This window comes from Meriones unguiculatus, chromosome 15 (assembly GCF_030254825.1).
Source record: "Meriones unguiculatus strain TT.TT164.6M chromosome 15, Bangor_MerUng_6.1, whole genome shotgun sequence".
Taxonomy (NCBI): Eukaryota; Metazoa; Chordata; class Mammalia; order Rodentia; family Muridae; genus Meriones; species Meriones unguiculatus.
In genome coordinates, this window is record NC_083362.1 from 23,017,414 (window position 1) to 23,044,264 (window position 26,851).

Consider the following 26,851-nt stretch of genomic DNA (forward strand, 5'->3'; position numbering starts at 1 on the left):
CATCATGGAAGATATCCTGGGGTCTGAGAAAACATGTTTTCTCTCCTGCCTCACACTCATCAGTCTGTCACAGCTGCCCAATGGTTGGCCTAACAAATGATAAGGAAACAGACCACATCTGGGTTCTAGGAAAGACTGTTATGTTGGCCACATGCACTTGTAAGGAGTCTGGTGGTGAGCATGCTTCAATTTCTGCTCCTCCATCCCCAACCTAAACGGAAGCCTGAATTTCATTGAGTTCACATACTTGTTGATGCCTAAGTTATTTTCCCTTCCTGAAGTCCTGGGCCAGAGGTAGAGGATGCAAAGACTTCTAAAGATACATTTCCATGACTGACACTCAGAAGTGTGGCAAAGCATATTCCTCTTGGTAAATGGGGCTAGAGGTCAGCATGGAGCCATATTCCCACTTCTTCATCAGCACACAGCAGGAATGCTCTCTGAGAGCACTCAGAAAGTGCTGCTAACTCTTCTATTAAAGCAAGGCGTTCAAAGCTTTCTCCAGAGTAGCCCAGACAGAGCATCTAAGGAATAGATGGACTATGCAGATACCCTCTTCCAGCCCAGCTGCTGCTTCCCTTCTTCACCCTGTGCTCTCCCACAGATATAAACATCAAACACAGCCACAAGAACAGAGGTAACAAAGTTCCAATTTGGCTTCAGACATCTCTCTAAAACCATTTAAGAAAACCTTGCACTGGCTACCATAAAAAGCTAAAATGTTACGCTCAGGATGCTAGGCTAAGCACTGTACTCAGGGTCAGCCGCTTTCGACCCAGAGAAGAGCATGTCTGATTGCATGCGGGTTGATGCCCCAGGTCCCCCCTCTGAGAAAAAGGTATCTGACGGGTCTGATGCTCTTTGGGTGGATGACACCTAAACAGCCACCCAAATAAATTGGGACTTTGAACATCAGTACAAAGTCCCAATTTATTTCTAATATCAGAGATCAGACCTCTACTCTTGCCTGATGTGTCTAAAACAAAAAGGGGGAACTGTAGAGAGCTGCATAATGCCGCGCCTTAAAGATGGAGCTGGTTTCTGCCTTCCACCTTCCCGATGGTGAGTGCTCTCTGTCACAAACAACTCCACATTTGGCTAAGGCTGAGGATCTGGCTTGCTTCCGTGTATGTGGACCTATCTGCGTTGCCCACGTGGCATACTGGGGTTGGCTACCCAGAGGCTATTTAAGCTGTGGGCTGGCTTTCCCCAGGGTCAGATGATTGTTCAAGGTTCCTGAATAAACTGCATTGAAAAAAAAAGAAAACCTTGCACAAAGTAACTTCACAGTGGCAAAATACAAACACATGCACATGTGCACATACACACACACACACACACACACACAGCCAGAGCAGACAGTGCTCTGTGAGCTTAGCATGCGAAAAAAATCACGTCCATTCTTTTAATCATTTCTCAGCTAAAAAAAAAAAAAAAAAAAGCTTTATTTTTCCTGATGAAACACATCAAAGAAGTCCATTTCAGAATTCTTACCCCAAAGAGTGTTATAGGGAGCTACAACTGGGATACAAAGCGAATAAACTGTAAATAATAGTGATAATGAATGATATAACAAAGACAGAGGCATCATTCAATGCTGACAATCCCCACCTCCAGCTTTGTGGTCATGTTTTATTATCTTTCCAAAGCAATCTTCTGCAGCAATCTCCCTAATCAAATATCATTGTTTGAAAGGGCAAATGTGACATAGCACTTGCCGTAATCTGCACTGTAGCAGCACGACCTGTCCCCCATCTTCACCCATCTCTTTGAGAGCATTTACACCATTTGTAAACTGTGACCCACCTCCCCCTTCTCCTTGCTGTGATTGAGAAAAAACAAACAAACAAACAAACAAACAAAAAAACACTTTGACCAGGACCAAGTAAAAGTCTCATTGCAAAAAGTTCAACCACTGTAATGGAATAAAAGAGTTTTTAAGACAATAGTATATTAGGGTAGAAAAATATAAGGAAAACTAGGCTGCTTTTCTCAAGATTTAAGGCATGCTCCTTCCTTTGGGGAGCTCAATCTGCCTTTAAAAGTTAACTCAGATGCTTTTAAAGTTACCAAAAAAAAAAAAACCAACCACCAAATCAAAAAGAAACACAAACAAACAAAAAACAAGTAAGAAAGACACTGCAGCTCACAGACAAGCATTTAATACATGAGGAGGAAAGACCAGCCTAGATACACCTGGAACAGAAGAGCCCTGGCTACACAGTGGTTTAAAGGATCTGGGGCTCTCAGACCACGGGCTTTCCATGTTCAGAAGCCTTGCCTTCCTGGCTCCTGACAAGAGCAGCCCTGCAGCTCCCCTCAGCTGTAAACTGAGCTGGACAGTAGCCACAAGACACTCAGCTACCCTGTGTTTCCTCTGAGTCTCAAACCTTCTTCACTTTAATGACATCTCCCTGTCCTCCCTCCCATCCTTTCCCGGACTTCCTCCCCTCCTCTGATAATGTACTACCCACCACAGGAATATAATCCTTTGGAACTCCCAAGTTTTTCATCTAGGAAAGCAGTTTTTAAGTTATTTACAGCTATGTAACAAGTCATATCAACTGTGTCAGATCAAGCGTTGTGCAGGTTCATTTGTGCCAGAAACTTCCTGATTCACCGTGAAGTGTCAACAAGCAGCAAGTACCTATGTTTCTGTTTCATGAAACTAGGGCCTTGAAATACAGTGCGTGTGTGGAATTCTTGTATACATGTACTTGTTAACTTGTGTTCACATGCACACACATGTGCACATGTGTCCTGGCACAAATGTGGACACTGGAGGACAACTTATAGCAGTTGGTCCTGGAAATCAAACTCAGGCATTCAATCAAGTGCCTCTCACCAGCCCCCTCGGTGTATCCTTCGCTGGCCTAGTGATGGTCTACTTCATTTAAAGCACCACAAAACAATGTGTGTTTACATCACCCTTTTATTTCATAGTTAGAAATAATACAGCTCCAGAGGGTAAATCATCAATAAATAACGGTGTTTAATCATTAAGTGTAAAAATCCCAACTCTTTGGCATCTGACAGGATTCTATTACTTGTCCAACTAATGACTGTATAGATATAGTTAATCTTAGTGATCATTCATCAATACAATATGTTACAAAGGTGCAGTTTACTTTAAAATAGACAACAGCGGAAACTTTCCAGCCACCAAAAACTCTGATCAATTCAGTAAGACATGAGGCAGCCTCTCCACAGCTCTCTCAAACAGGTTGTCACACGGCTGCCTCTGTGAAGAGTAAGCCTCAATTAGGAGTTCCTGGGGTTCCTAACATTTATTCTGCTTTAAATAAAGTTTGCCATTCATTTTGGACAGAGGAAAATCACGATTGTTCCAGGAATGGCCCATTCGTCAATTAAAAAAGTGTTCTTACTTTATAAGCAAGACTGCTAACCCCTAAGAAACTTACAGTGCTCAAAGGAAAACATAAAATATGTAATTCTATATAGCCAGAAATGCCAAATCAGTAATAAATTGCACCTTTAAGACTGAGTAAATGAAATAGAAATGTTTACAAAAGGTAAGTTACATACATTTGTGGTCAAGAATAGTTGAGCTGCTTCTGTTACTAAAGACAAGGAATTATTTCTTTAGCAACAAATTAAACCAGTGTGATAGACATAAACTGTTAGGTAATCCAGGATTAGCCCATTAAAACTGTAGGAGTACGTTAGGCTCCCACACTAATCCTGAAACTGGAATTTTGATGAGTGCCACGCTGCAGAGAACTGAACCCAGAAAGACCCAACGCCTTGCTGAGCGGTATCACTTTATACTTAGTTCAAGCATTTGATAGTCAAAATCATGAGAGCCTCTGCTAGTTATATTCACTTACAAGAAGTTGAGATGCAAGCAGTACTATGCCAACAACCCAGTGGAGAGAATCCTTTCCATTTTCAAGTTCCTTGTAGAATTTAAATCAGAAAATAAGCACTAAGGAAATGTTTCCAACTGATGAAAACTTCACATCAGAAACATTCTGGAAAAGCTTTCCACCCACTACCCATTGTAAAATAAATACTTTGTATCCCAAATTCAATTTCATTAAGACACACTTTAATAATGCTATAAAGGAATATTTTACAGCCATAGAGATCAGTAACTTTCCATGCGGAAATAAAAAAATCCATTGCTCAATATTATTATTGAGGCAAGTAAAGAGAGATTATTTTCTTAATCTGAAATGTTAATTGTTTTCAGTGCAAAACCAGTTATAAAATATTTAAACTCAATATTTAAAAATAAAAAGTGGTCCAATTCAGCAGTGTTCAAGCTCTAAATTTGATAAGACAAATCATCACATACATTTCATAGTAAAATACAGAGATCCAAGAAGCAGTGAGTACTTCTATATAAATTTCTAATGAATCATACCAAGTTAGCAACAACCAAGCAGGTAACATTCCCAATTTGAGTGTCGAATCATAAAGGTGAAATTACTGCACCAAAGCCTTTTCCTAGCTAGAAAGCTATGCAAACTAACGGTCAACATTCTGTTTTCCTTGCAGTCGCGTGCTCTAGAACGATATCCCACCCGCCCCACCCCAAGTACCTGTGATTTCATTCCTGTATCCAATACTTGATCCAAACAATTTTTATGTTCCAGGAACACTTAGCTGATATAACCATCTCTAACGTGAAGGGTCATGTACAGAGTACGACAGTAGATTTTTTTTTTCTCTAGCCGAGTACAGGCTGACCTAAAGTGGTTTGAACTCTATGCAAGTCATTCATGTATTATTCCTAGCAAACACTCGGTCCCCTCGGAGGGTCAGGTGTTGAAGCTGGTACTGTAGCACTTCTGTGTCAGCTGGCTCCTTGATGCTCATTTTATCTAGATTGAGGTAGTCCAGGGATTTGGAGTGAGCCCTCTTACCTTTAAGAAGACACAGAGGCAAGGGCCCATGGAGGGCCTTATAAGGTTCATAAGGTAAGGATTTGGTGCACCTGTCTCCTGAGCTGGGCATCCGCCGTCGCCTCCTGCCATTAACAGCTGGGATCTCATATGGTTGATAGTACCTACTTCTAGTTTTATACAGACGAGAGGAGCGCGCAAGTCCCGCATCCAGCTGCTTAGAGCGTAAGGGAGGCATGGCTTCTCCCTTGCTCTCTTCTCCTCCCGTGCACTTCTGGGCTAACTTCAGGAGTTCCTCACCAGTTGTGAAGCCAACCAAATAGTTAGAGTCCATGTGGAGGATCTGATAACCAGACACAGTCCGACGCATGGGTGAGCATGGTGTGCTAGAGCAGCGGGGCTTCTCTGCCTCTGCTTTTCCTGGCGAGCTCCCCTCAGCCACAGGCAAGGGCAGGGCAGTCAGGGCACTTCTGGATTCCCCATTTATATCTACTTCCATCTTAGGCACCAGGCTGCACACTCCTAGAAGTAAGCAGACTCAGGTTAGAAAAGGGTAACACAAAGCTCCTCTGGACCAAGCTCATTAGAACCCATAACAACTGTCCGGAAGACAGACAGTACAGCAGAGAGATAACACTGCCATGCTGTATCCAAGAGTGCACGGGCAGGTAAACGAGAATCTGAGGCCTCACAGAGATGTTCAAACCAAGAGGAAACGAGAATGGGGTACTTCTCCAAGTCAGCACTCAGCTCAAGCACAACAAGCTTTACTCCTAGGTAGGCTTGGAAATTCAGTACAGATCTCAACAACACACAAAGACAGGTAAGCACACAAGTTTTCACAGAAGGTTTCAAAACAATCTGACTCGAAGGTAAGCACACAAGTTTTCACAGAAGGTTTCAAAACAATCTGACTCGAAAATTACATTTTCTCTCATACCGATTCTTCATAACTGTGCTTAAGAGGAATACAACACAATTTACTGACCGATCGATTTACCCAATAACTTTTCTGACCTCTTGGCAGCGCACTTAGAGAACGGATGGAAACCCTGCAAAATGCCTTCCTTTGACATCTCCAACGGATTAAAGAAAAGTCATTCTGTAGTTAAAAAAAGTTAACTGAACAGAACATAGCACGTAAGTCTGAATACTAAACATCTGTAAAATAAATCTGGAGAAATGGCTCAGAAAAGGCACCTGTTACTCTGGCAGCAGACCCAGGTTTGGTTCCCAGCACACATACAGCAGCTAACAACCATCTGTAACTCCTCCAGATAATCTACTGCCCTCTACTGGCCATGAAGGGACCACATATACATGGTGCGTAGACATAGGCACGCTAAACACTCATACACATAAAATAAAAATAGACCAACTTAAAAAATACACACAGAATACCAAATGTTATTTCATATGACTATTTAACCATAAAACATATCATGAGCACATGGCTATTTTATTTTAAAATGCCTAAGATACTACTCTTGAACAGTTTAATAAAAAGAATGATTCACAATGAATAATAGGATTGTTCGCTGCAATTATCACTTTATGTAGTTTTGAAAACCTAATGACACATACTGTCATGAATAATGGCGAGGTTCCTAGAAAACAGCAGATAATACAAATTTTGGGGAACAATATAATAGAAAAAAACATAATATCTTCTGAGGAATTTTACTTTAGCTGAATTTCTATTGGCTTTAAAGAAATATCTCAGAATAATAATCAAAATGTCAAGTAACTGAGTTTAATATGAAAATTTTACTGAGAAAGGCTATTATGTCACATAATTCTCAAGAGAGCTTTTATAAAACACTGATCTGTTTCTTAAGGGTTCAGTATTCGTTTAGATTTTAGGCAATTAGAAAACTAAAACCAAGAGAACCAGAAAATCTGTGAAGTTTCTTCCTGCTTTGCTTCTTGAGAGGCCAGCTGTCCTCACTACATTCCCCATCTACACCATAGCTGGAAACACCATAGCTGCATCTATAAAGAAGCTGCAACATAGTAGCCATCAGAAAGATCCACACAAGGTCACAGTTAACTGTAAACTTTATAGACTATTCTCCTGGCCTTCTGGATCTAAAGTAACTGGTTTTGTTATATCTTGTTACTGTTCCAGAATGAAACTTGTTTCTCTACTGACAGGACCTGAACAGTAACTGCCAGTCTATCTAGACCTGTCTGACATCTCAGCTCCTGAACCTCATAGAATCATTCCAAGCTATGCCCAATCTTCATGCTAATCAAACTTTGGGCCACTGACAAAGTAACCTTCCTTGATCACTAACTCTGTAATGTAGAAGAGAAAAAGAGGACAAATCTAAGGCCTTCAACCTTCACAACCTGACAAATAGGCAGCAATTCAATCTGATATGTCACCTTCAAAGGACAGGAACAGAGGCATGTTGAGGTTCAAGTAAGCAGCACCAAGGAGCAAAAGGCAGGAACAAACAGGCGTAGACAGGCACACACACTCTTGCGTGCACATGTACATGAGCACACCTATGTACAGGAATTTTAATTTAGAACATGGCTGCTCTGGCAAGAGATCACATCCAAAGATCTTCTAGGTCTATGTAATCCAGCTGGAATATAAACACACCTATAATCCAGGAGACAGAAGCAAGAAAATCTGAGTTCAAGGACAGCCTGGTAAAGAGAAAATATTGGGTAAAGAAAAGCTTGGATCCAGGTGTGATCTGGTACATGCCTTTAATCCCAAACAATGAAGGTAAAATAAAATTAGTTTGTAGAAGGCAGTACCCATGTTTGAAAGTGATATTTAAATGAGTGGCAGAAAAAGTGATGAATCGGAGAGAGTTGACAGAATAGGATACACCAAAAGGGAAGCTACGTAAGGGGCAATGCAGAGAAAAAGTGAGAGAGACAGAGAGAAAGAGAGAGAGAGAAGGCATATTTACCAGGAGAGTTTTACAGGGAGATATTGATTGAGAGAACAAGCTAGACACAGGTGAAAACACAGCAAGTCAGAGGATGAGAAGGTACCAAAAGTTTAGAAAAGATTGCAGGAGTTAGCTTGAGGCCAAGCAGAGCAATCCAGAGGCTGAGAGAAAAGCCAGATTGAATCAGTCAGCTTGGAGAGAAGTTTGAGCCAGAACAACTGAACTGAACCAGCCAACCCAGAGCTCAGTAAATTAAGAAAGGGTGAGTTTATTTAGCTATAAGTGTCAAAATGTTCTAGGCCTAGGTTAGATTGTATGGAGGCTAGAAGCTTTCAGACTTGGATTAGGGTAACAGACAGAGGCAGTAAGCATCCAAGACAATTGGAACAGACAGATGAAACCCATAAAAGTTCCTTTTACACACACACACACACACACACACACACACACACAGTCACACACAGCCTACAACAGCCACCAGGACAGTGACACTGTAGTCATCTGCCTTCACTGAGTGAGTACTGGCTTAGATTTCTTTCCAGTCTGGCACTTCATGACAACTCATGGTTTTCCAGCAACCCTATTGTTTTCAGTTGTTCTGTAAGCTTCTGAGAGGCCACAGTTCAGACCCTATCTATTCTGAACTCGGTGACAATCCACATACACACTGCGCTGAGATGCATCTACTTTGCCTGGAGTGGGGAAACTGCTGAGCAGGTTTTAAAAGGATGGAGTTGCAGGAGTAAAGTGCGAGCACCAGCTTCTAGGGTGATGGGACACTTGCTCCAACATTGTACCAATTCTGCTTTACCAAGGCAAACTGAGAATTTTTAGGAAGTATCTTTGAGATGGAAGATAAAGATAGCAGAACACAATGATTTAAATGAACAGGCCAAAATGGTACATTGTTTTTGGAAAACTAGAAAACTGCAGAAAATAGGTAGAGAAATATATAAAGGTCAAACTCTGGCATGTCATGAATACATGTTACTATTAGATGAAAATGTATCCTTATGTCTTCAGGAGCCAAATAGAAATATCATTCAGTCTGGACAAAACTATGAAAATGATCTTCACACATCTCCATGGGAAACAATTAAGAGGTGCCTGGTACGAGAGACACACCACATTCTAAGTGAGGACATAACCCACTCACTATGGTAAACGCTTCTGAAATGTTTTTTTCTTTAACTTCTATTAACTTAATATTAACATCTTGTAGCATAAATATCTAATGCAATAACTAAGGCCAATGCAAAACAGGTCAGTTCTCATGTGAAACTTCTGAATGAGTCTCCCAATGATATAAGCAGCAGCTACCTACAGAACTTCTCATGAGAAATTCTAAGACCCGGAAAACACTTGTGCGCATTAACTCTCATGTATTAGTACACTTATCCCAAGCAACAAACGGTGAGTGTACTCTCAGAACAGCTACGTGGCTGGCTTCCTCCATCTCTATAGTGTACTGATTGACATTTGAACAAGACCTTCAAGCTTTGATACTGAGCAAGAACCAGGGCTTTCAGGAACTGCTAACAATTCTTATTCATGCTCCCTGTAGTAAGTAAGAGTGGTTTCACTGACACTTTCACACATGTGCATACGGTTCTTTATTATATAGCCCACCTTACTGTCAGGACTTACCCACCAGGCCTGCTGCTTTCCCTCTGGTCTCTGCCCTCCTCAGCAGTCTCCCCTCTCCTTCCATGACCCTCCACAAGTAAGAGAATGAATGTGACACTTAGCTAACTTGTGTTCCTTACAATCTCTAGATCTTCTCACTTGCATGTTGCTCTTTGAAAGAACACCTACTGTGCAGCTCTACAAAGGCAGTGTGGAACCAGGCTTCAGAGAGAACACCCATGGGCAAGCATTTCCTTTCACTCAGACAGGAGGCCAAACCAAGTGGCCCATGCAGCTCCCATTCTGCAATGGGGCCTAGGAAAACATTCTGTTACTGAATTCCTGAGAATTTCCTGAATGAATTTAAACACTGAGGCAAAATCTGAGGAAATAACAGAATCATTTTTCTCAGATTGTTAAATAGAACTGCTCCGACTGAAAAAAAAAAAAGGCTTAGGTGCTTTTCTAATTCAAGAATTAAAATTAAAAAAAAAAAACAACAACTGACATCAAAGAATGACCTGTCTCCAAGTCACACACACACACACACACACACACACACACACACAGTAAGCTGAAGATTACAGGTGCACACCAGCACACCTGGAGGTACTTTTTGAGACATGAACTCTTTCATAGGAAGTATTTTCATGCTGTTTGTGGATGTTGATTAAACACAGGGCCTTGTGAATACTAAAGACATGCTCTTCCATTGACCTACACGACAGCCTCCAAGTTTCTTAGTTGAAAATCACTTAACTGAAAATTCAGCACAAGGACTTTAACTGGAGATGGCTTATATATCACAGAATCTTCTCCAGGTTTTTCCATAGAAATACTGCTATGGGCTTCCTACTTTCAGCAAGTTTATTCAGGACTCAGCGTTTTGTTTCATATTCTAAAATGACTTCATTTTAGAAAGTATTGTTGTTAAGACAGGATCACAAATATTCTCATGAATATTTGCACATAAATGTAAAAAACAAAACAAAACATCACTTCTGCAGAAGTAATAAACAGTGACTCTAGAAGTCACCCACAAGGGTGGGGAGGCAGCAGAATAGGCAAAGTACCTGTTGTGTAAGAATCAAGACCTGAATTCAGATCTCTAGCACCTAATAAAATCAGGTACTGTAGCATTTATAATTCTAGAGATGGTGGGTGAGGAAGACAGGAGAAACTCTGGGTCCAACTGACTAGCCAGTCTAGCCAAAAAAGTAAGGTCCAGTCCAGGAAGAGACCATGTCTCCAAAATAAGGTGGACAGTGATAAAGGATGACCCTCATTGTTGACTGCTGGCCTCCACAGGTGCATCATGGGTGAGTACAAACACACATATACATGCATACATAACACAAGCATGCCCACACAAAAAATCAAGATCCAATGTTTCTAAGTTATACATCATTAAGATACCCTTCTTGTTTCCACGAATGCCTTTTATCCATCATTGGGGCAGAAGATTCAAAACAGCAATTCGAAGGGGAAAAGGTTAACAGAAAAACACTAATAGAAGCAGTAAAATTTCTATGGAAAAAAAAAAAAAGAGTCTAGAATAGAAAACAAAACTATCGTCCTGGGGAGATAGCTAGGTCAGCAGTGTGCTTGTCTGGAGAGCACGAAGCCCTGAGCAGAATCCCTTGAATCCAGGCTAAGATCAAGCACACAGGACAAGAGCTTGTCATCCAGGGGCAGACGGAGCCCTAAGACTCACTCACTGGGCACCCAGCCTCACCCACTTGGCGAGTTTCATGTCAATGAGAAGCTGTTTAAAAAGGAGGAAGGTAGATAGCATCTAAGAAACAATACCTCAAGTTGTCTTCTGTACCCCCCCTTGCACACACGCACACATACACATACACAAACACTTGCATGCACACTAACATGTACACACATGCATGTACAAGGGCACATGCACACACACGCACACATGAGCACAGGCCCATTCATGTACCTGCACATATATAAGCATGCACATACACACAGAAGCACAAAAAGATACAACTAGGAAAGTCTAATGTAGATAAGTCAACCCAGTGCTTCTGAAACTGTTTTTAAGCAAGTGAATACAAAATGTGAAGTGACAAGTAAAAATCTTCTCAAACAAACAGCAAAGAGCTGATAATGGGTAGAGATGTGACTTAAGATAAATGAAGAATCATTCAACTAGGTGACTCCTCGATTACAAATCACACATTTCCACTACTAATTAGTGTAAAATTGTGAATTTGGGCTGATACTAAAAGCAAGAGATCCAAACAATAACACATACAATATTCAAAAAAGTGTAGCTCTAATAAGATCTCTCAGTTCTTTTATACTCTCTAGGAAGAGAACATGAACTTCTAAACTTTGAACACAAATATCAACAGTTTGAAAGTAGTCTAAGTGCTACAGCTCCCTGGACTAGTTCTGTGTGGTTTCACAAGTGATACACAAAGAATTCTTTTTGAGAAACACTGTGTCCTAAGGCCTATATTCCACCTAAAACTCAAAGGAATTCACTGATTCATTACCCTTCCTGTTATGTATATTCATGTATCATTAGCACACTATGCCCTTGAAATTTTTCATCCTAAAGCTGAGATGTCAAAGGATATGTAATTCTATAGCTGGACTCTTTCAAACAATGAAGACATTGATCTACTTTGCTGTCCTCCCTTAACACACCCTTCTCATCCCTGTCATAAACTCTGGTATGAGATTACCAGAAAACAGTTGTCACGACACAAAGGATCTAGTGAAGTTCAGATATAGCATAATACTCTTGGAGAGAAGGGACAGAAGGGATTTCCTGAAGGATAACCTGATAGCACAAGTATTGTGAGTATGGGCACAGCCAACTCTCGTGAGGGGCACACTGAAGACAGACTCACTGTCCATGCTACATGCTAGAGCACCATCCTCCATGCTACACCCTGGAGCACCATCCTCAGTGCTAGCGTTCTGAAGCAGCATCTTCCATGCCACAGTTCTTTAGCGCCATTCTTCATGCTACAGTCTAGAGCGCCATCCTTCTCCACATTACCTTAAGGAGCTGCAGAGATCTTCAAACAGCCTTAGTTCACAGACAATTTTTAACTACTTTCCCCAACCAGACACTTTCTACCCCTTTCCATTATTCACCAGCCTGATTCAATAATTATTTGAACTTTTTAATATTTTTGAACCCTCTAAAATAATCCACGCAGACTGAAAGAAATTCAATTCAAATAACTTATATTGACATTCTATCAAAGCCAAAATCTCTCTTCACTCCCTACCAATATTATACCTGAAAGAAACCCTTATTAATATTTAAATGCACTTTCCCTTGTTTCCTATTTACATGTGCACACACACACACACACACACACACATACACACATACACACAGAGAGAAACAGAGACAGAGAAGACTAATTTTGCAAGAAATTCCAAAACTAAAATGCTGAGTCAAAGAACATATGCTTTGTAAATTTTTTTTAGCAATGGCCACAAAGCTTTATGTAAAATGTTTCCATTTTCTACAAAGAGAATGTACTATTTTATATAACCAAAAGCTAACGTAAATACTTTTATAAAGTGCAATCTATACGTTCACCAGGAGAGCATCCTGTTTCTACTCTCATTGCTTATAAATAGGAATCGCTGAAGAAAAGAAGAATGTGTGTCCAAAGGACAATGTGTTTGCCTTTCCAAACAAAAAAGATAAGTAAAACAGAGATGGCTTCCATTCTTGATCTCTACTCTGATAGCTTCACTTCTAACCGATGTAGATATATCTTCTACAGATTTATAAACTAAGTATCCAATTTCCTTCAACAAATCATAAAAACGTTTATACACACACACACACACACACACACACACACATTCTAGAAAATACTCAGAGTGTGCAATTTAAAGTAATGGATATAGTATGTCTTACCGCAACATGAGTCCTGGCTGAGACTAAAGCAAAGTACAGCTACAATAGATGCACAGGAGATGCCCTATGCACCCGTATGAGTTGTCAGAGGACCACATCTGTATACAATGTGCACAGTTCTAACACTCTCCAAGAAGCCAAATTTCCTATACATTTGGCCAAAAGATAACATTTTGAAGACACTGTACAAATGCCCTAGCTTCTTAGACCAGCTCTAAAAATAGTTGGTGTTTTTCAAAGATGATATACAAAAATATGCCTGTATGTGTGTGTTCGCACACGCACATGAGTACATGCGCATGCATGCACACAAGAAGTAGAAACGGGGAAGTAGAGAACTGTGTTCATGTGTGGGGTGTGAATATAAATGTATATTCACGCACATGGACACCAAGAAGGCAAACCTATGGTGTTATTTGTAAGAGCCATCTTCTTTGTGATTTGTTTTGTTTTGCTGGTAGGTTGTTTTTTACAGGCAGACTTCCATAACCCTGAAACTCCAAAGGTGGGCTACAATGAATGCCCAAAGAACCCCAGAGACCTACCTCTCCCTGCCCTCCCGAAGCTAGATTACAAATGTGTGATTGGACTTAGTCCTTTCCTGACTACCATTTCCCAAGCCTCACAATTATTTTTCTTAAAAAAAATTTTGTTAGTCGGATGTGGCGGCACATGCCTTTAAAACCAGCACTCAAGAGAGGCAGAGGCAGGGGGATTGCTATGAGTTTGAGGCCAGCCTGGTCTACAAAGTGAGCCCAGGACAACCAAGACTATACAAAAAACCTTGTCTCGAGAAACAAAAAACAAAAATCAAAACAATGCTTCATGCCTTGCTGTGTTAGCAATATTTAGCAATATATTACAAAACAAAGCAGATGTGACCATCTTACACACACAAAACAAAAATATTATCATGCTCGCAAAATCCTTTTCACAGTGGGCCTGAACCAAACAGCACAGAACAGAGCCATTCTTTGGTGAGGACTCTCAGGCATGACTACGAGTCCACGGGTTCCCTTAATCTTGGGACTTTACCTACTTGGCCTCTGCTGTTGGAATGGCAGAGAAGAACACCCTGAAGCCCAGCTTCTCATTCCAGACCCACATGGCTGTTCATAATAGTCTTCACCTCCAGTTCCAGGGGCTCAGATGCCCTCCTCTGGGCCAAAGGGCGCTCTAGGCATGCATATGCACAGGGTACCCACGTGTATGAGGCCAAAACACTTGAACACAGAAAATATAAATAAGCAAGTCTTTCTTTAAAAAATACTTTAAAAGCAAATGAAAAGCAATAACAATAACAAAAAAGCCAGGCAACTTTAATATGCATCAAGGTCTCGAAGCTTGCCAACTGTGTCTGCCAGAACTCCACTCTCCTGATAGCTGCCTCTTTAAGTCACTCAGGTAGACGTTAATTTGTCTGCTTACAGTCACTATCCCCAAGGCCTTCAAATTTACTCATTTTAATCCACTGAAGGTTGAAAAGATCTGCTAACCAAACTTGCTAAAATTGGATATAAAACTAAATAAGTCTATGCTGAATGAGATTTGACTTCATCTCAATGCACTTTGGTGTATTAGTTACTTAGGGGTACACTGAATAACAGCCTAACATGGTTTATAAAGGTGAATTAATGCTTATTAAATAAACCAACAACCTTAGTCTTAAAAATTTACCCAAAAAAAGTGTGAATAAATGTTCAAACTAAGACATGAACATAAATATTTATAACAGCATCATTCATAACTATCAAAACCTGGCAAGCATCCAAACATCATTTCAAGAAACAGAAAAAGTGTGAGGCATGAATACAATGAAATACCACTCAGCAACAAACAGTATAAACCAGGAAACCAACAAGTGACATAAGTTGATGGAAAGGCTATATACAATGATTTCATTCATATGGCATTCTGGAAAAATGCAAAATAATTAGGACAGAAATTAATCAATGGAGAGGAGAGGGAACACACTACAAAGGAACACAGGAACCTTTCCAAACTATACTCTAATAAATTTTATCACAGACAAGTTATCCTTCAATGAACCTGACTTTAAGAGGTTTTGGTAATGTATTGCCAAGTTTTACATCATTCTCCAAAACATTAGAATTTCTTGGCTACACAGCCTCAGTGTCAAAGGCAACTCGATGGATATCCTCTATGCATCATTTTCAGTGACCACGCCCCTCGAGCTGAATCCCTTCACCTTTTGTAGCTCTTTCATAATGCTTTATTAAGAAATATAACAGGCACATTAAAAACGGTACAAAGGCACATTCATACACACATAGATAAATGCAGAAAACCATGCAAATGTACATCGATTGCTGTAGATTCCCCTCCATCTCTTCTAGTTCACTTTAGTTGGGTGGGTCAATGTCCCAGATAGATTCTTTCCAAATGTACTGTGAGTTCTTAACTACTTCTCCTCTGAAAAGAGATTTCTAGTAGTGTTTTCAGTTTTTAAAAGTACTCCTTGGAAGCCGGAGAGATATACAGCAGTTAAAAGCATGTACAGCTCTTGCAGAGGGCCCAGATCTGCTTCCAGTATCTATGTTGGCTCACAACCACCTCTAAGAAGACCAGCTCCAGGGGATTCGATGTAGTCTTCTGGCTTCTGGAAGTACCACATGCACTTGCTCAAACCCACCCATGCACCCACACATATACACAAAATAAAAAACAAAATCTTTAAAGTGCGTTAAATGAATTAGATATGACACCTCTATTTAACATTGGCGCACTCCGCCATTATCCTTTTAAATCATTCTACAGCTGGCTGACCATTTAGAGACCACTGATTATGGAACTGACTTCTCCAAAGACAATGACCTCAAAGTTAGCCACAGCAAGAAATCACAAGGATTCAAAGAGCAGACACTCACACCAATCCAGTCCTGAAAATGCTAAAGAGCTACAAGGCTATTTTTAACTACTTGCCCCATCAAAGACTTGAACCACACAAACAATTATGTTGAGCATAATACAGGCATGGGAGAGAGGGAGAGGGAAACTAAAAGATGGCAAAATATTGCATGCTTTCAGGTTTAAATTCACAGTTCGATAAAATAAAGGAGCATCACACATGCAGCAAATTACAACTATTGTTGTCCTTCAGCTACTATATTTATGAAAATACATAACTAGGATGTTTTGCACGTTACTTCAGCAGTTCTGGGTATAATGTTTATTAACATATCCCTTGAATCTGATCAACTACCTCTATCATATATTCTGAAATACTATTCCCTAAGAATGCCCATGTCCTATGGGAACTTCAGAAAAACATGAAAGCATCAAACGTTTCAAAGAATTTTAGCATGCTTGCTACCACAATTGCAATTACAGCCATTATAATCTCATGACTATGGCACACACAAAGATAAGAATACATGGACACCACTTTCACCTGTTCATCTATGAAGCATTTATCACACACTATGATGTCCTGTTCTCATAATGGTTAACAAACATAAACAACAAAATATAACTTACCAGACTAAATTCCAGATGATGTCACTGTGCAACTTCCAGAGAGTCCCAAGAGAACACAGGCATAATAATTTTTCTGTTCTACTCCAGATACTAAATATGAGACACAAAAATAAGCCTGTAATTTAACGAGTAACACAATTTATAAAGCAATTATAACAATTCTAACTGCAAAACAGAATGAAAGTTGCAGGAGGCACTAATGCTGGTGCAGGGTATGTGGGACACAGTAACTAATTAATTCAATTACAAGGTTGTTGTGAGTTAGTTTGGCTAGATGAATCTTCAAAACATCTTACTGCACTTGTTCCCCTGTGCTGTGCTGTGTAAACTCTACCTAGAAACTTAAGAGTATTTAACAAGACTAAATAAAAGCATGAGATAGTGAAGGCTTAAATGTGGGTTTTAACTTTCTGTTCCTATTGATGTGTTCAGGAGACTGTATGAAGGGGAAAAAAAAAAGTAATACTGAGGTAGGCACGAAAGAACGTGTCTTAGCTGCGGCCATGCTAGGAACTCTCCTTCCTGACTCTACAGAAATAGCCATCTCTAAACAAGGCCAATCATTCCACTGCCCCTTCCTATGTTATGTGGCTGGAGGGAACTCAGGTAGATGAATGTGTTTTGCATTCTGGAAGCCCTTCAGGTGTGTGATCTTGTTATTATGCTATTAATTTTGTTGTTTACACATTTGAACTCCAAAATAGCAATAATTAAAATCTGTCCTTAGACTGCTTGAGACAAATGACTGGAAAGTTCTTGAAAGATTTGTGTTTGGTGGGTGTGAGCGTGTGAATGTGTGTGGCTCTGTGTGCATGTGGGTGTCTTTACACGTTCATCCAGCCACACATGCACATATGGAAGCCAGAGTTCAACATCAGATGCTGTATTCTTCTTTCTCTATTCACTTTATTTATTTTGGTTCTGGCGAATGAACATGGAGCTAGAACATCCTAGGCATGAACTCTGCAACTGAGCCATAACCCTAAGTCTATTTCTTGAGATAGGGTCTCTAATTAAGCTTACAGGTCATCAATTTAGCTCAGCTGTTGGCACTGCCATGTCTAGCTTTCATACAGGTGATAGGGTACAAACTCGGGTCGCCATTCATTCTTGCACAAGAGGCATTTTGGCCATTAAAGCATCTCCCCAACTCAGAAAACACTTTTTAAAATACATAAAAAACAACCTACTCAAAGTCTCTAGCATCTCCTCCATGCATCCACAATTAACTGGATTAATTTGTTAAGGCAAAGCAAAACAAAACATAAACAACAACAAAAACACCTCTCCAAAGTCCCTTTAAACCTGTGCAGGTTTCATTGGTTGCTCAGTTCTTACACTGTACTCAACATAAGGTGTGTGTGTGCGTGTGTGTATGTGTGTGTGGGCACGTATAACTGTGGAGGGGATTCACTTTATCTATATAGGTGTGTGGAGCCTGGAAACACAGCATTTTCTCAGACTAAAACAGACAGCAAAGGAAAAGGACAAGAGATTGTTATTTTCGTCCCAGCACAGAGGAGTTTCAGCCAAAGGAAATGGATGATTTACTGAATTCAAGGTAGTTTCCTTGATAACTAGAAGCAGCTAATACAACAAAATTAGCATGCTAAGAACCCTGATGCTATTAGCCACTGGAACGTCTTTCAATGTAGAGACCAGACATGTTTCTATTTAATTTATTTTACCACCAACTAGGTTTAAATTCAGTGAACAAACAATCTGCATAATTAAGACTTGGGCCTCTCTCACCAGTGAGGCTTGTGCTCTTACCAGAAACTGAAGTGCACTGAAACAAAATCTGTTCCCTAATGATAAAAATATTTGCTTCATATAATTATCCCCCAAAGAATTTACAGAATAGCATTAGGAAATTTACACTGATATGTTAAGGAAATAGATTTGTAGTGGGAAATGAGAATGAAAAGAATGAGGTTTTCAGCATCTTTGACATGCCAAAAGACATAATTTATGTGATATAACCTTTCCTCCTTGAAGAAAATTCTATTAACCTCACTTGGAAGTATTTGGTTAAATACTACTACTTAAGAGCAGCACAGGACTCCGCATGCCAACTAGCCTGGCTCCAAGGCCCATTCACTCATCCTCAAAAGTATGGACAAGCACAGCCTTACACACAACAATCACATCCATACGTGTGATGAAATGGATGAAACATACATCCATTATTTTCTGTGGGCACAATCCTACTCTAAGTGTCTCAGAGGTACTTCATATAAAAAGACTTATTACATCATTGTGAAATGACTAGTTTTATTACTAGTTTCAGGGTGGTTTCAAACTTTTTAAATGTTAGGGTTTTAAAGCACATAGTATGAAGATGGAGACAGCTGAGTTTAACTCCAGAATGAAAATAGGCCCACACAAATGGATAAATATTTTAAAATATAAATACTATGATGGATAGTTTTATAGGGCTGTAGAAATGCCTGTAGGGCACTTTCTTAATTATTGTTGACTGGGAGAGGGGGCAGCCCACTGTGGGTGGTACCATCCCTGGGCTCATAGTCCTGAAGTCTATAAATAAAGCAGGCTGAACAAGCCATGAGGAGCAAGCCAAAAACAGTACCTGTTGGTATAATGTTCTTGTGGTATGTATACAATTTACCCTTGTTCATTCACATGCTGATTACTCTACCCCACCATCTGGTTTCATTCTGGACATTGCATTGTGATAATTATTCTAAGCATCACCTGTCTCAAAGTTTGTGTAAACATGCTACCATTTGTTCTCTATAATGCTAATAACACAACCAGCTAATGCTGAGCAATGGAGAGAACAGGGTGGACATCCTGGTCTGGAGGGGAGGAGAAAGGAGTGAGTGGGAGGAGAATTCAGAAAAGAGAGATCTGAGAGGAGAGGAACTGAAAACACCAGGAGAGATGAACTGGACCTAAGATATGACCAAAAAGCAAGTATAATGTGAGAAATCTGAATGGGAGGAAGCTATGCAGGCTTGGAAGTTCAGAATGGAGTAATTATTGTCCAGCATTGTGCTCTAGGTTAATTAAATATATCCTAGTCTCTGTGTGGTGATTTGGGTATCCAGCTGGTTTAGTAATAACCACTGTTTAACTAAAAGGTAAATCAATAATTAATATTAATAATCATCAACAAGTACCCCTCCATAACCTCTGCATCACTTTCTGACTCCAGGTTCCAGTGCTGCTTGAGTTCCTGTCCTGATTGAACCAATGGTGGATTACGGTCTGGACATGTAAGCAAAAAAAAACCAAACCCTTTCCTCCCTAAATTGCTTTGTTTCATTACAGCAATAGTAACCCTAGGTAAGACGAGTAGAATGGCAGGAAAAATCTCAAAAAATATTTGCAGGCTACTGGCTATTCTACAGTTATGTATCAGGGCTATACCAGTCATAAAGTGAGGCAAATTTGATACATGCTCTTAGACTGAAAACCAAAAAAGAAACATTAGAAAAATGTGAATGTCTTAATTCTGAATAAAGACAATTTTGAAAGCCTTAAATTTCATTTCAACTTTCACATAATTTATGCCAGGCATTTGGTGACATATTTTTTCCAAGCTTTTAGATGCACTGGAAAAATATGTTAGTAGCAGCTTTATTTGCAATAGCCAGAATCTGAAACAACCTAGATGTCCCTCGACGGAGGAATGGATATAGAAATTGTGACACATCTACACAATGGGATACTACTCAGCTACTATGGGAGCCTACTATAGAGGGTCCTCTGAAAGGATACACCCAACAGGGAATCAAAGCAGATGCTGAGACTCATGGCCAAACTTTGGGCAGAGCGCAGGGAGTCTTATGGAAGAGAGGGGTGGGAATAGAGGGACATGGAGAGGACAGGAGCCCCACAAAGAGACTAACAAAACTAAAAGATCCGAGCCCACAGGGTCCTGCAGAGACTTATGCACCAAGGGAGGACCATGCATGGAGAGAACCAGACCCCGTGCTCAGGTCTACTGGCAGCTCAGTCTCCCTGTGGATCTCTGAGTCAGGGGAGCAGGGGCTGCCTCTATCATAAACTTGGTTGACTGCTCTTTGATCACTTGCCCCTGATGATGCAACCTTGCCAGGACACGGAGGAAGGGATCCAGGCAGTCCTGATGAGAGTTAACAAGTTATAGGCAGATGGCAATAGAGGAGAACTCCCTCTTTCTGTGGAGTAGGGAAAGGGGATGAGAGGAAGAGAGAGGGAGGGTGGGACTGGGGGATTTGAAGGAGGAGGCTTCAACTGGGTGTATATAATGAATAAATTGTGAAGAAATATAAAAATATTTATACTTTCAAACATTTTTAAAGCACCAATAGAAAGACATCAACTTGGTTAAAAGCTCAGTCTTAATTTGAAAGCAGAGAAGCCTTAAAGGAATTATAAATCAGCCCTGAGCTGATGAAGTCTAGGAAACACTCTCTAATTTCATAATGAGCAAAGTGTAGTCACTGACTATCCCTGGTTTAGCACTGCCAAGTCAAAAATAGAGCAGATCCCTCAGCAGTGACCCAAGGTGAGCCAAGGATAGGCGCGTCCTCCTGGTCCTTAATTTCAGCCCTGACGTTGCTGTTCATGTGTACCCGAGCACCATCTAGACACAGACACCAGAAAGCGGTAGATGATACAGTGAAAAAGAGACAAAAAATAAGCACAGCAAAGCCAAGAAATAGTATAGCTACATGCCCACTTTAAGACTGCCTGTGGAGCAATCTACTAAAAAAGTATAGTAAAGATTTCACTACCATCTCCCCAAATAAAAATTAAAACTTGTAATAAAGTCAGCCAAAAATAGAACTTTCAAACAAAACCATCCATTTTTTAGAGTACTTAAAAAAAAAACTATAAATCTCTAACACTGACAAATGACTATTGTTTTTATCCTGGCATTTGAAGGCTTAGATGGTGAATGCGAAAAACAGATTTCAAATTCTTTGGATAGGAAGAAAAAAAAAACAGAAAAACAGACTAAAGTCAATAGAGCTAAAGCTTTAAGATACAATGGTTCCAAAACAAAGAGCTGAAACGAACAGAAAGCTCCATGACATTACTCTGTAAACAATGTGGACAGAAAACTTAAACATGGCCAAGTACAGCCAACTGCCTCTGCACAGGGAAGCCATGGATAAGGAAAAATACACCCAACAAGCTCCACAGTAGGAAAGTCTGCAAACATGAACTAGCAAGTGATACATATCACAGTTAATATAATAATGACCTCCAAAAGTAATGTCTTATTCATAGCTAATAACCTAGCATAATTATCTGCAGAAACCTTTTAAACCTTCAAATATCCTCAGATGACAAACTGTTATACTATTCCAAGGTATAAAACAGCACAGAGGTGTGGGTTTTATAAAGGAAAATAAATCCTTCTGTTTGTGTACCTTGGAGGTACATTCACTGAGCCATTCGTTCAATGACTTATCCAGCAACTCAACAATATTTCTTGAATGTGTAGAAGAGTGGAGCATGTTTAAAAGTCTAACACCAACCTCCTACATGTAACAGCAAACTTGCACACCAACCCCACCTGTATTTCAGGCATCACTAGAAATCCACTACTAAAGAATGAAAAAAAAAAATGAATTCTCTCTATATATACGTGTATGTGTGTGCATGTGGTTATACATCTGTAAGCACTGTACATTTTGAAAAATTCAAGATAGATAGAATTTTTTAGGTGGGAAAAAAACAAAACAAAACAACGGGAGTATTAAGTGATGAGTTTTACTTCTCCCAAAACATGGGTGAGGGAGTGGGAAGAAAGTAATGTCTTTAAGGAGGGACCATGGGGCAGGGGAAATTCCATTTCAACTAGTGAAAATGCTTTGCAACCAAAATATTTTCTGCTCTGAAAGACTACTCTAAAATAAATAATAAATAAATAAGGAACCAAAACATGCCTCAAGTAGGAAAACACTCAACAGATATAAAACGGTTCAGCTGCCAGACAGATTACAGCACTGACTGGGGAAAAAAAAAAAAAAAAAAAAAAAAAAAAAAAAAAAAAAAAAACTTAGCTGAATCCACATGCTCTCACCATAGAGACCGCTTCCAATCTTACCTTTCTTCAGTTTGTGAAATCACATCACTAGGGTTTCGGAAGGGTAGTTATTAAGTGCTGTGTGACTTTTTTTAAAAACCCTTCTGTGACTTTACCAACAAACCATCAACTTCCCAGCACTGGCAAGGCAACCCTAATTGGTTCAGAAAGGCACAAATGTGTGTGTTCCTCTTTCTAGTATCGGTTCTCTTAATAGCAACTCCCTCCAAGAGGCCAGCATCCATTTGGTTTCCACGTCTGCTAATTAAAATCAAACCCACGTTACTACAGCAGATCAGCTTCACTCTAAACATGTCTGACAACAGCTGAAACCACAAGTCTACTCGAAGTCTTTACAAGAAACCTGCCTCTTCTGGAAACAAAACCACAAAAGGACTCACAAAGGTGTCTTTGCAGGTGATTCACCTTCCAAAGAAAAGCTGAAAAGTAGGTACTCATTGGGAAAATAATCGAGGCTACAAAAATTGAAATGGTGTTCATAAACTATTGTTCTCATTATGCCAATTACCTTTTAAGACTTAATGCTAAGGTACTCTTTAAAAACACGGAACACATAATGTAAGCTAATTGGCTGTTAGTAATGTCGGTGAGTACCCCTTACACCCTGGGAGACTTGGAGCTAACAGTCCCACTTAAAATTAAAGACACATTTAATGCACCAGTTCTTACCAAAATTGAGTAGTCTCCATGCTCATCAACGCTTACATTTCACCCTGTCCGTTTTGTTTATAACCCAAGGTATCATAATAAAAACACCCAAATCAGAGGAACAACCATTCATTAAAATAACCTAATCATTCACTATGACCAAAAGCTACACGTTTTGAATTGGGAAAATACACTTTGTGAAGCGGTTGTTTCTAATTTCTAGTGTCTACCCTGTTGCACCACTGTAAAGCAGCTCTTCACCTGAAATTATATAGTGGCTTTTTGAGCGGGGAGGGGGAGGGAGGAGAGGGAACAATGTAAAATGAAGTTTCGAAACCTCAAGAGAACTTGCACAGAATCTGCTCTCGAGGCTCTGAGAGCCGCTAGCAGCTTACAATGTTGCTGTTTCCATTACTCCTCTTGGAGGGATGAAAAAGTTCAGCTCCAGTGTCCTCAGCGTCTTCCAGCCTTGAGCGCGCGCGCGCGCCCTGACAGACAGACAGACACACTCACACACAGAGACCCACACACAGACACAAACACACACGCGCGCGCAAACCCAGGTTCTGCAGAAACCGCCAGCCCACTCGCAGCGAAGCGGCGTGGGCGGAGAGCCCGCGGAGTCTCTAGCGAGGCAGACACTTGCCAGGGGGAAGCACGCGGCCGTCATCGCCTCCGCGAGCCGGGCTCCTTTCTGGCCGAGATTTTCAGATTCCACCACTAGAGCGACTTTGGCAGCTTCACAATGGGCCGCTTCTCAAGGTCTGGCCGCCGCCGGCCGCCGGTGCCTACGTTGCCCACCGCCCCGGAGGGCACCCGCGACAGGTGGGGCGCGGGCGCCGGTGCCCGAGACACGCGCCGCCCTAGCTCCGGGCCAGCGCCGGGCGGCGGGGCGCGGTCTGCGGGGCGCTACTCGCCCCCGCCGCGCCGGCCTTGGCCTCCCCTGCGGGGTGCAGCACGCGCGGGGCGGGCGAGATAAGGTCGCCCGGGCCCTCCCCGGGCGCTATCTGGGCCCCGCAGCCGCAGCTCGCACGCCGCCGGGGCCGCGGGCCGGGGCAGGCGCTCCTTCTCCCGGGCCTCCCCGGGCCTGCCGCCTCCCGTGGCGGGGGCCCCGAGCCGGTGCGCGCCGACGCACCCAGCCCGCCCTCGGGAGAGTCGCTCCGGGCCGCAGAGGGCCCGCACCGCGCGTCGGCGGCGAGCGCACGGCCGGCCGCCCGCCCGCCCGCCCGCCCGCCGCGCGCACACGGGGCGCACGCCCCCGCACACTCACACGCGCCGCACACTCCCGGCGTCGCCGGCCCCACCCCTGGGCGAGGAAGCTGCGGGCTCCAGCATCCCGCGCGGGCCCCACCCCAGCCTCCCGTTCCCAGCCACCCGTCCGCGCTGGGGTTCGGGGAGCGGCCCCCCTCGAAGCCGGGTGCCACCGCGGCTGCTCCGCCAGCCATCGCGGAGGCCGGCGCACAAACACACACACACACACACACACACACACACCCGCATGCCCAGCCCGGACACGAGGCGACGGGGAAGGGGCGGCGCCGTGCCTGGGACTGGCAACGGTGGATCGCTGACTGGGGCACCCACAGTAACGCGCGTACCCCACCCATCCCCGCCGCCACCGCTGCAGCACAAAAGGTTGCAGAAGGAGTGGCGTTCCCCGTGCGACGTACCAGCAGTGCCGGGCTCCGCCGGCCCCTCTATTACCAGCGGCCTCGGACCCCCCGAAGCCAAGGGCGGGCGAGGCGCGGGGCTTGCGGCGCCGAGGTGCGGGCAGAGGCCGCCAGCCGAGCCAGCCGGGTACCCGCTGCTCTCCCACCGCGCTCGGCGCCGGCTACGGCCCGGCGTAGTCCCGCCTCCTCCCCGCCCCCGCCCGCCTTCCCGCCTCCTCCCTCCCTCCCCCCGGCTGCGGAGGCGAGGCCCGGGAGCGCAGCGCCCGCCTCCTGCGCCAGGCTCGCACGCTCCGGAGGGCGGGCGGCCGGAGAAGGCGCGGGGCGGCCGGCGGGAGAGCGCGGACACCGAGGCCGGGGCGCGGACGCGAGGCGGCGTGGTGCCGCCGCTGCCGGGCGGAGCCCCGCGCTCCCGCCGGGGTGGGGAGGGCTGTTATTTTTGAGCTGCTGATCAGAAGTTGAGGAGAGCGGAAGCCCATGAAGTCCCAAAACAAAACAAAACCCACCTGTAATTCAAAAACAACAGCAATAACAAAACATCCCTAAGTATGGGAGGGGGCGGGGTGAAAACCAAAATCAGACTCTGGGTCATTTGTTTCTCTTCTCTTTTCCTTCCTTTCTTCCTTCCTCCCTTTCTTCACAGGGTCTCACTCGGTATCCTAGGCTGGCCTCAAGCTCCTGAGAACCCTTCTGCCTTAGTCTCCAGAGTTCTGGAATTGCGGGAGTGAGGTGCCCTTCCCAGCAAGATTTTCTTCGCTCAGTCCATATGCCTCTCCCCTGCCAAAGTGGTTAAACGCAAATATTTGCTGATACTTATTTAGCTCTGGGTGCCAAGCCTTTTGACACCCATTTTCAACTTTACAACAGTTCTAATCAGCATTTTAAAGATAGAGAAAACGCAAGGAAAATCCTTAAAGTCACAGACCTGAAATATGGCTGGGCTGTTCGTGCTTTTAGAAATTGTAAATTCAGGTTGCAGTCTTACGTGGTCTTTTAAAGGGTGCTTTATCTGAAGACAAAGAGTCATAAATTTCGTCTAGTCTAACACAAACTTAAAGCAAGTCATTCTTGTTCCAGAATCTACACATGTTCCCAACAATACCAAGGTTGATAAATATAAACACTCTGGGTCCAAGAGATGGCTTCCGGTTTCCCTGTAACTGAAGGACACTAACCAGGCTGCCTCTCCAGTGATCTGACGTGTCAGAACACGGAAGGAAGAGGCCAGATTCATGAATGTGCTCAAAGTAATAGTACTTTTCCCCAACACAGTGTGCATGTAACTTCCCAAATATAGACCCTAGTGCACTGTACAGATATTGAAGGCTTAAGCAATTATATTTTTTAAATATCTACTTGTTTGGTTCTTCTGTGGCTTTTTCTTTCTCACAGGTACCTTAGAAGAACGCGCTGAAGAAAGTCATTTCATGTTTGAATGTTGGTCACAGTAGTGTAATGTTCTGATGTTCATTTGTATAAAACTACCTCAAAAACATTCTATCTTATTTTTAAGAAGCTTCATTTCATTTTGTCCTGTCTGAACTCACAATCTTTTCAGGAGAACACCTTGTGACTTGGCCTTTGTACTGAAATTTTAGCAATGTTCTTTGGCCAGAAGCAATAAAATCCTGACTGGCCTCTTCGTTCACTGGGCT

General features: G+C 42.3%; 1 protein-coding gene across 4 annotated transcripts; it reads right to left on the reverse strand.

The window, feature by feature from the left end:
* Positions 1-2,914: 2,914 nt before the first annotated feature.
* On the reverse strand, positions 2,915-25,390 carry Macir (macrophage immunometabolism regulator). 4 transcript variants are annotated; one of them, XM_021661004.2, is made up of 3 exons: positions 25,200-25,390; positions 16,815-16,904; positions 2,915-5,390 (listed from the first exon to the last, which is right to left on the reverse strand). In XM_021661004.2, exon 3 carries the CDS (start codon positions 5,365-5,367, stop codon positions 4,744-4,746), a length of 624 nt encoding a protein of 207 aa, XP_021516679.1. In that variant the 5' UTR covers positions 5,368-5,390; positions 16,815-16,904; positions 25,200-25,390; the 3' UTR covers positions 2,915-4,743. The 4 variants fall into 4 exon arrangements, with proteins under 4 accessions (XP_021516679.1, XP_060224257.1, XP_060224258.1 ...); XM_060368274.1 differs by lacking the exon at positions 25,200-25,390 and adding an exon at positions 24,176-24,710; XM_060368275.1 differs by lacking the exon at positions 25,200-25,390 and adding an exon at positions 23,925-24,129.
* Between the last annotated feature and the right edge of the window lie 1,461 nt (positions 25,391-26,851).

Coding starts and splice junctions, on each gene's coding strand:
- Macir (XM_021661004.2), bottom strand. CDS start 5,367: ATGGAAGTAGATATAAATGGGGAATCCAGAAGTGCCCTGACTGCCCTG.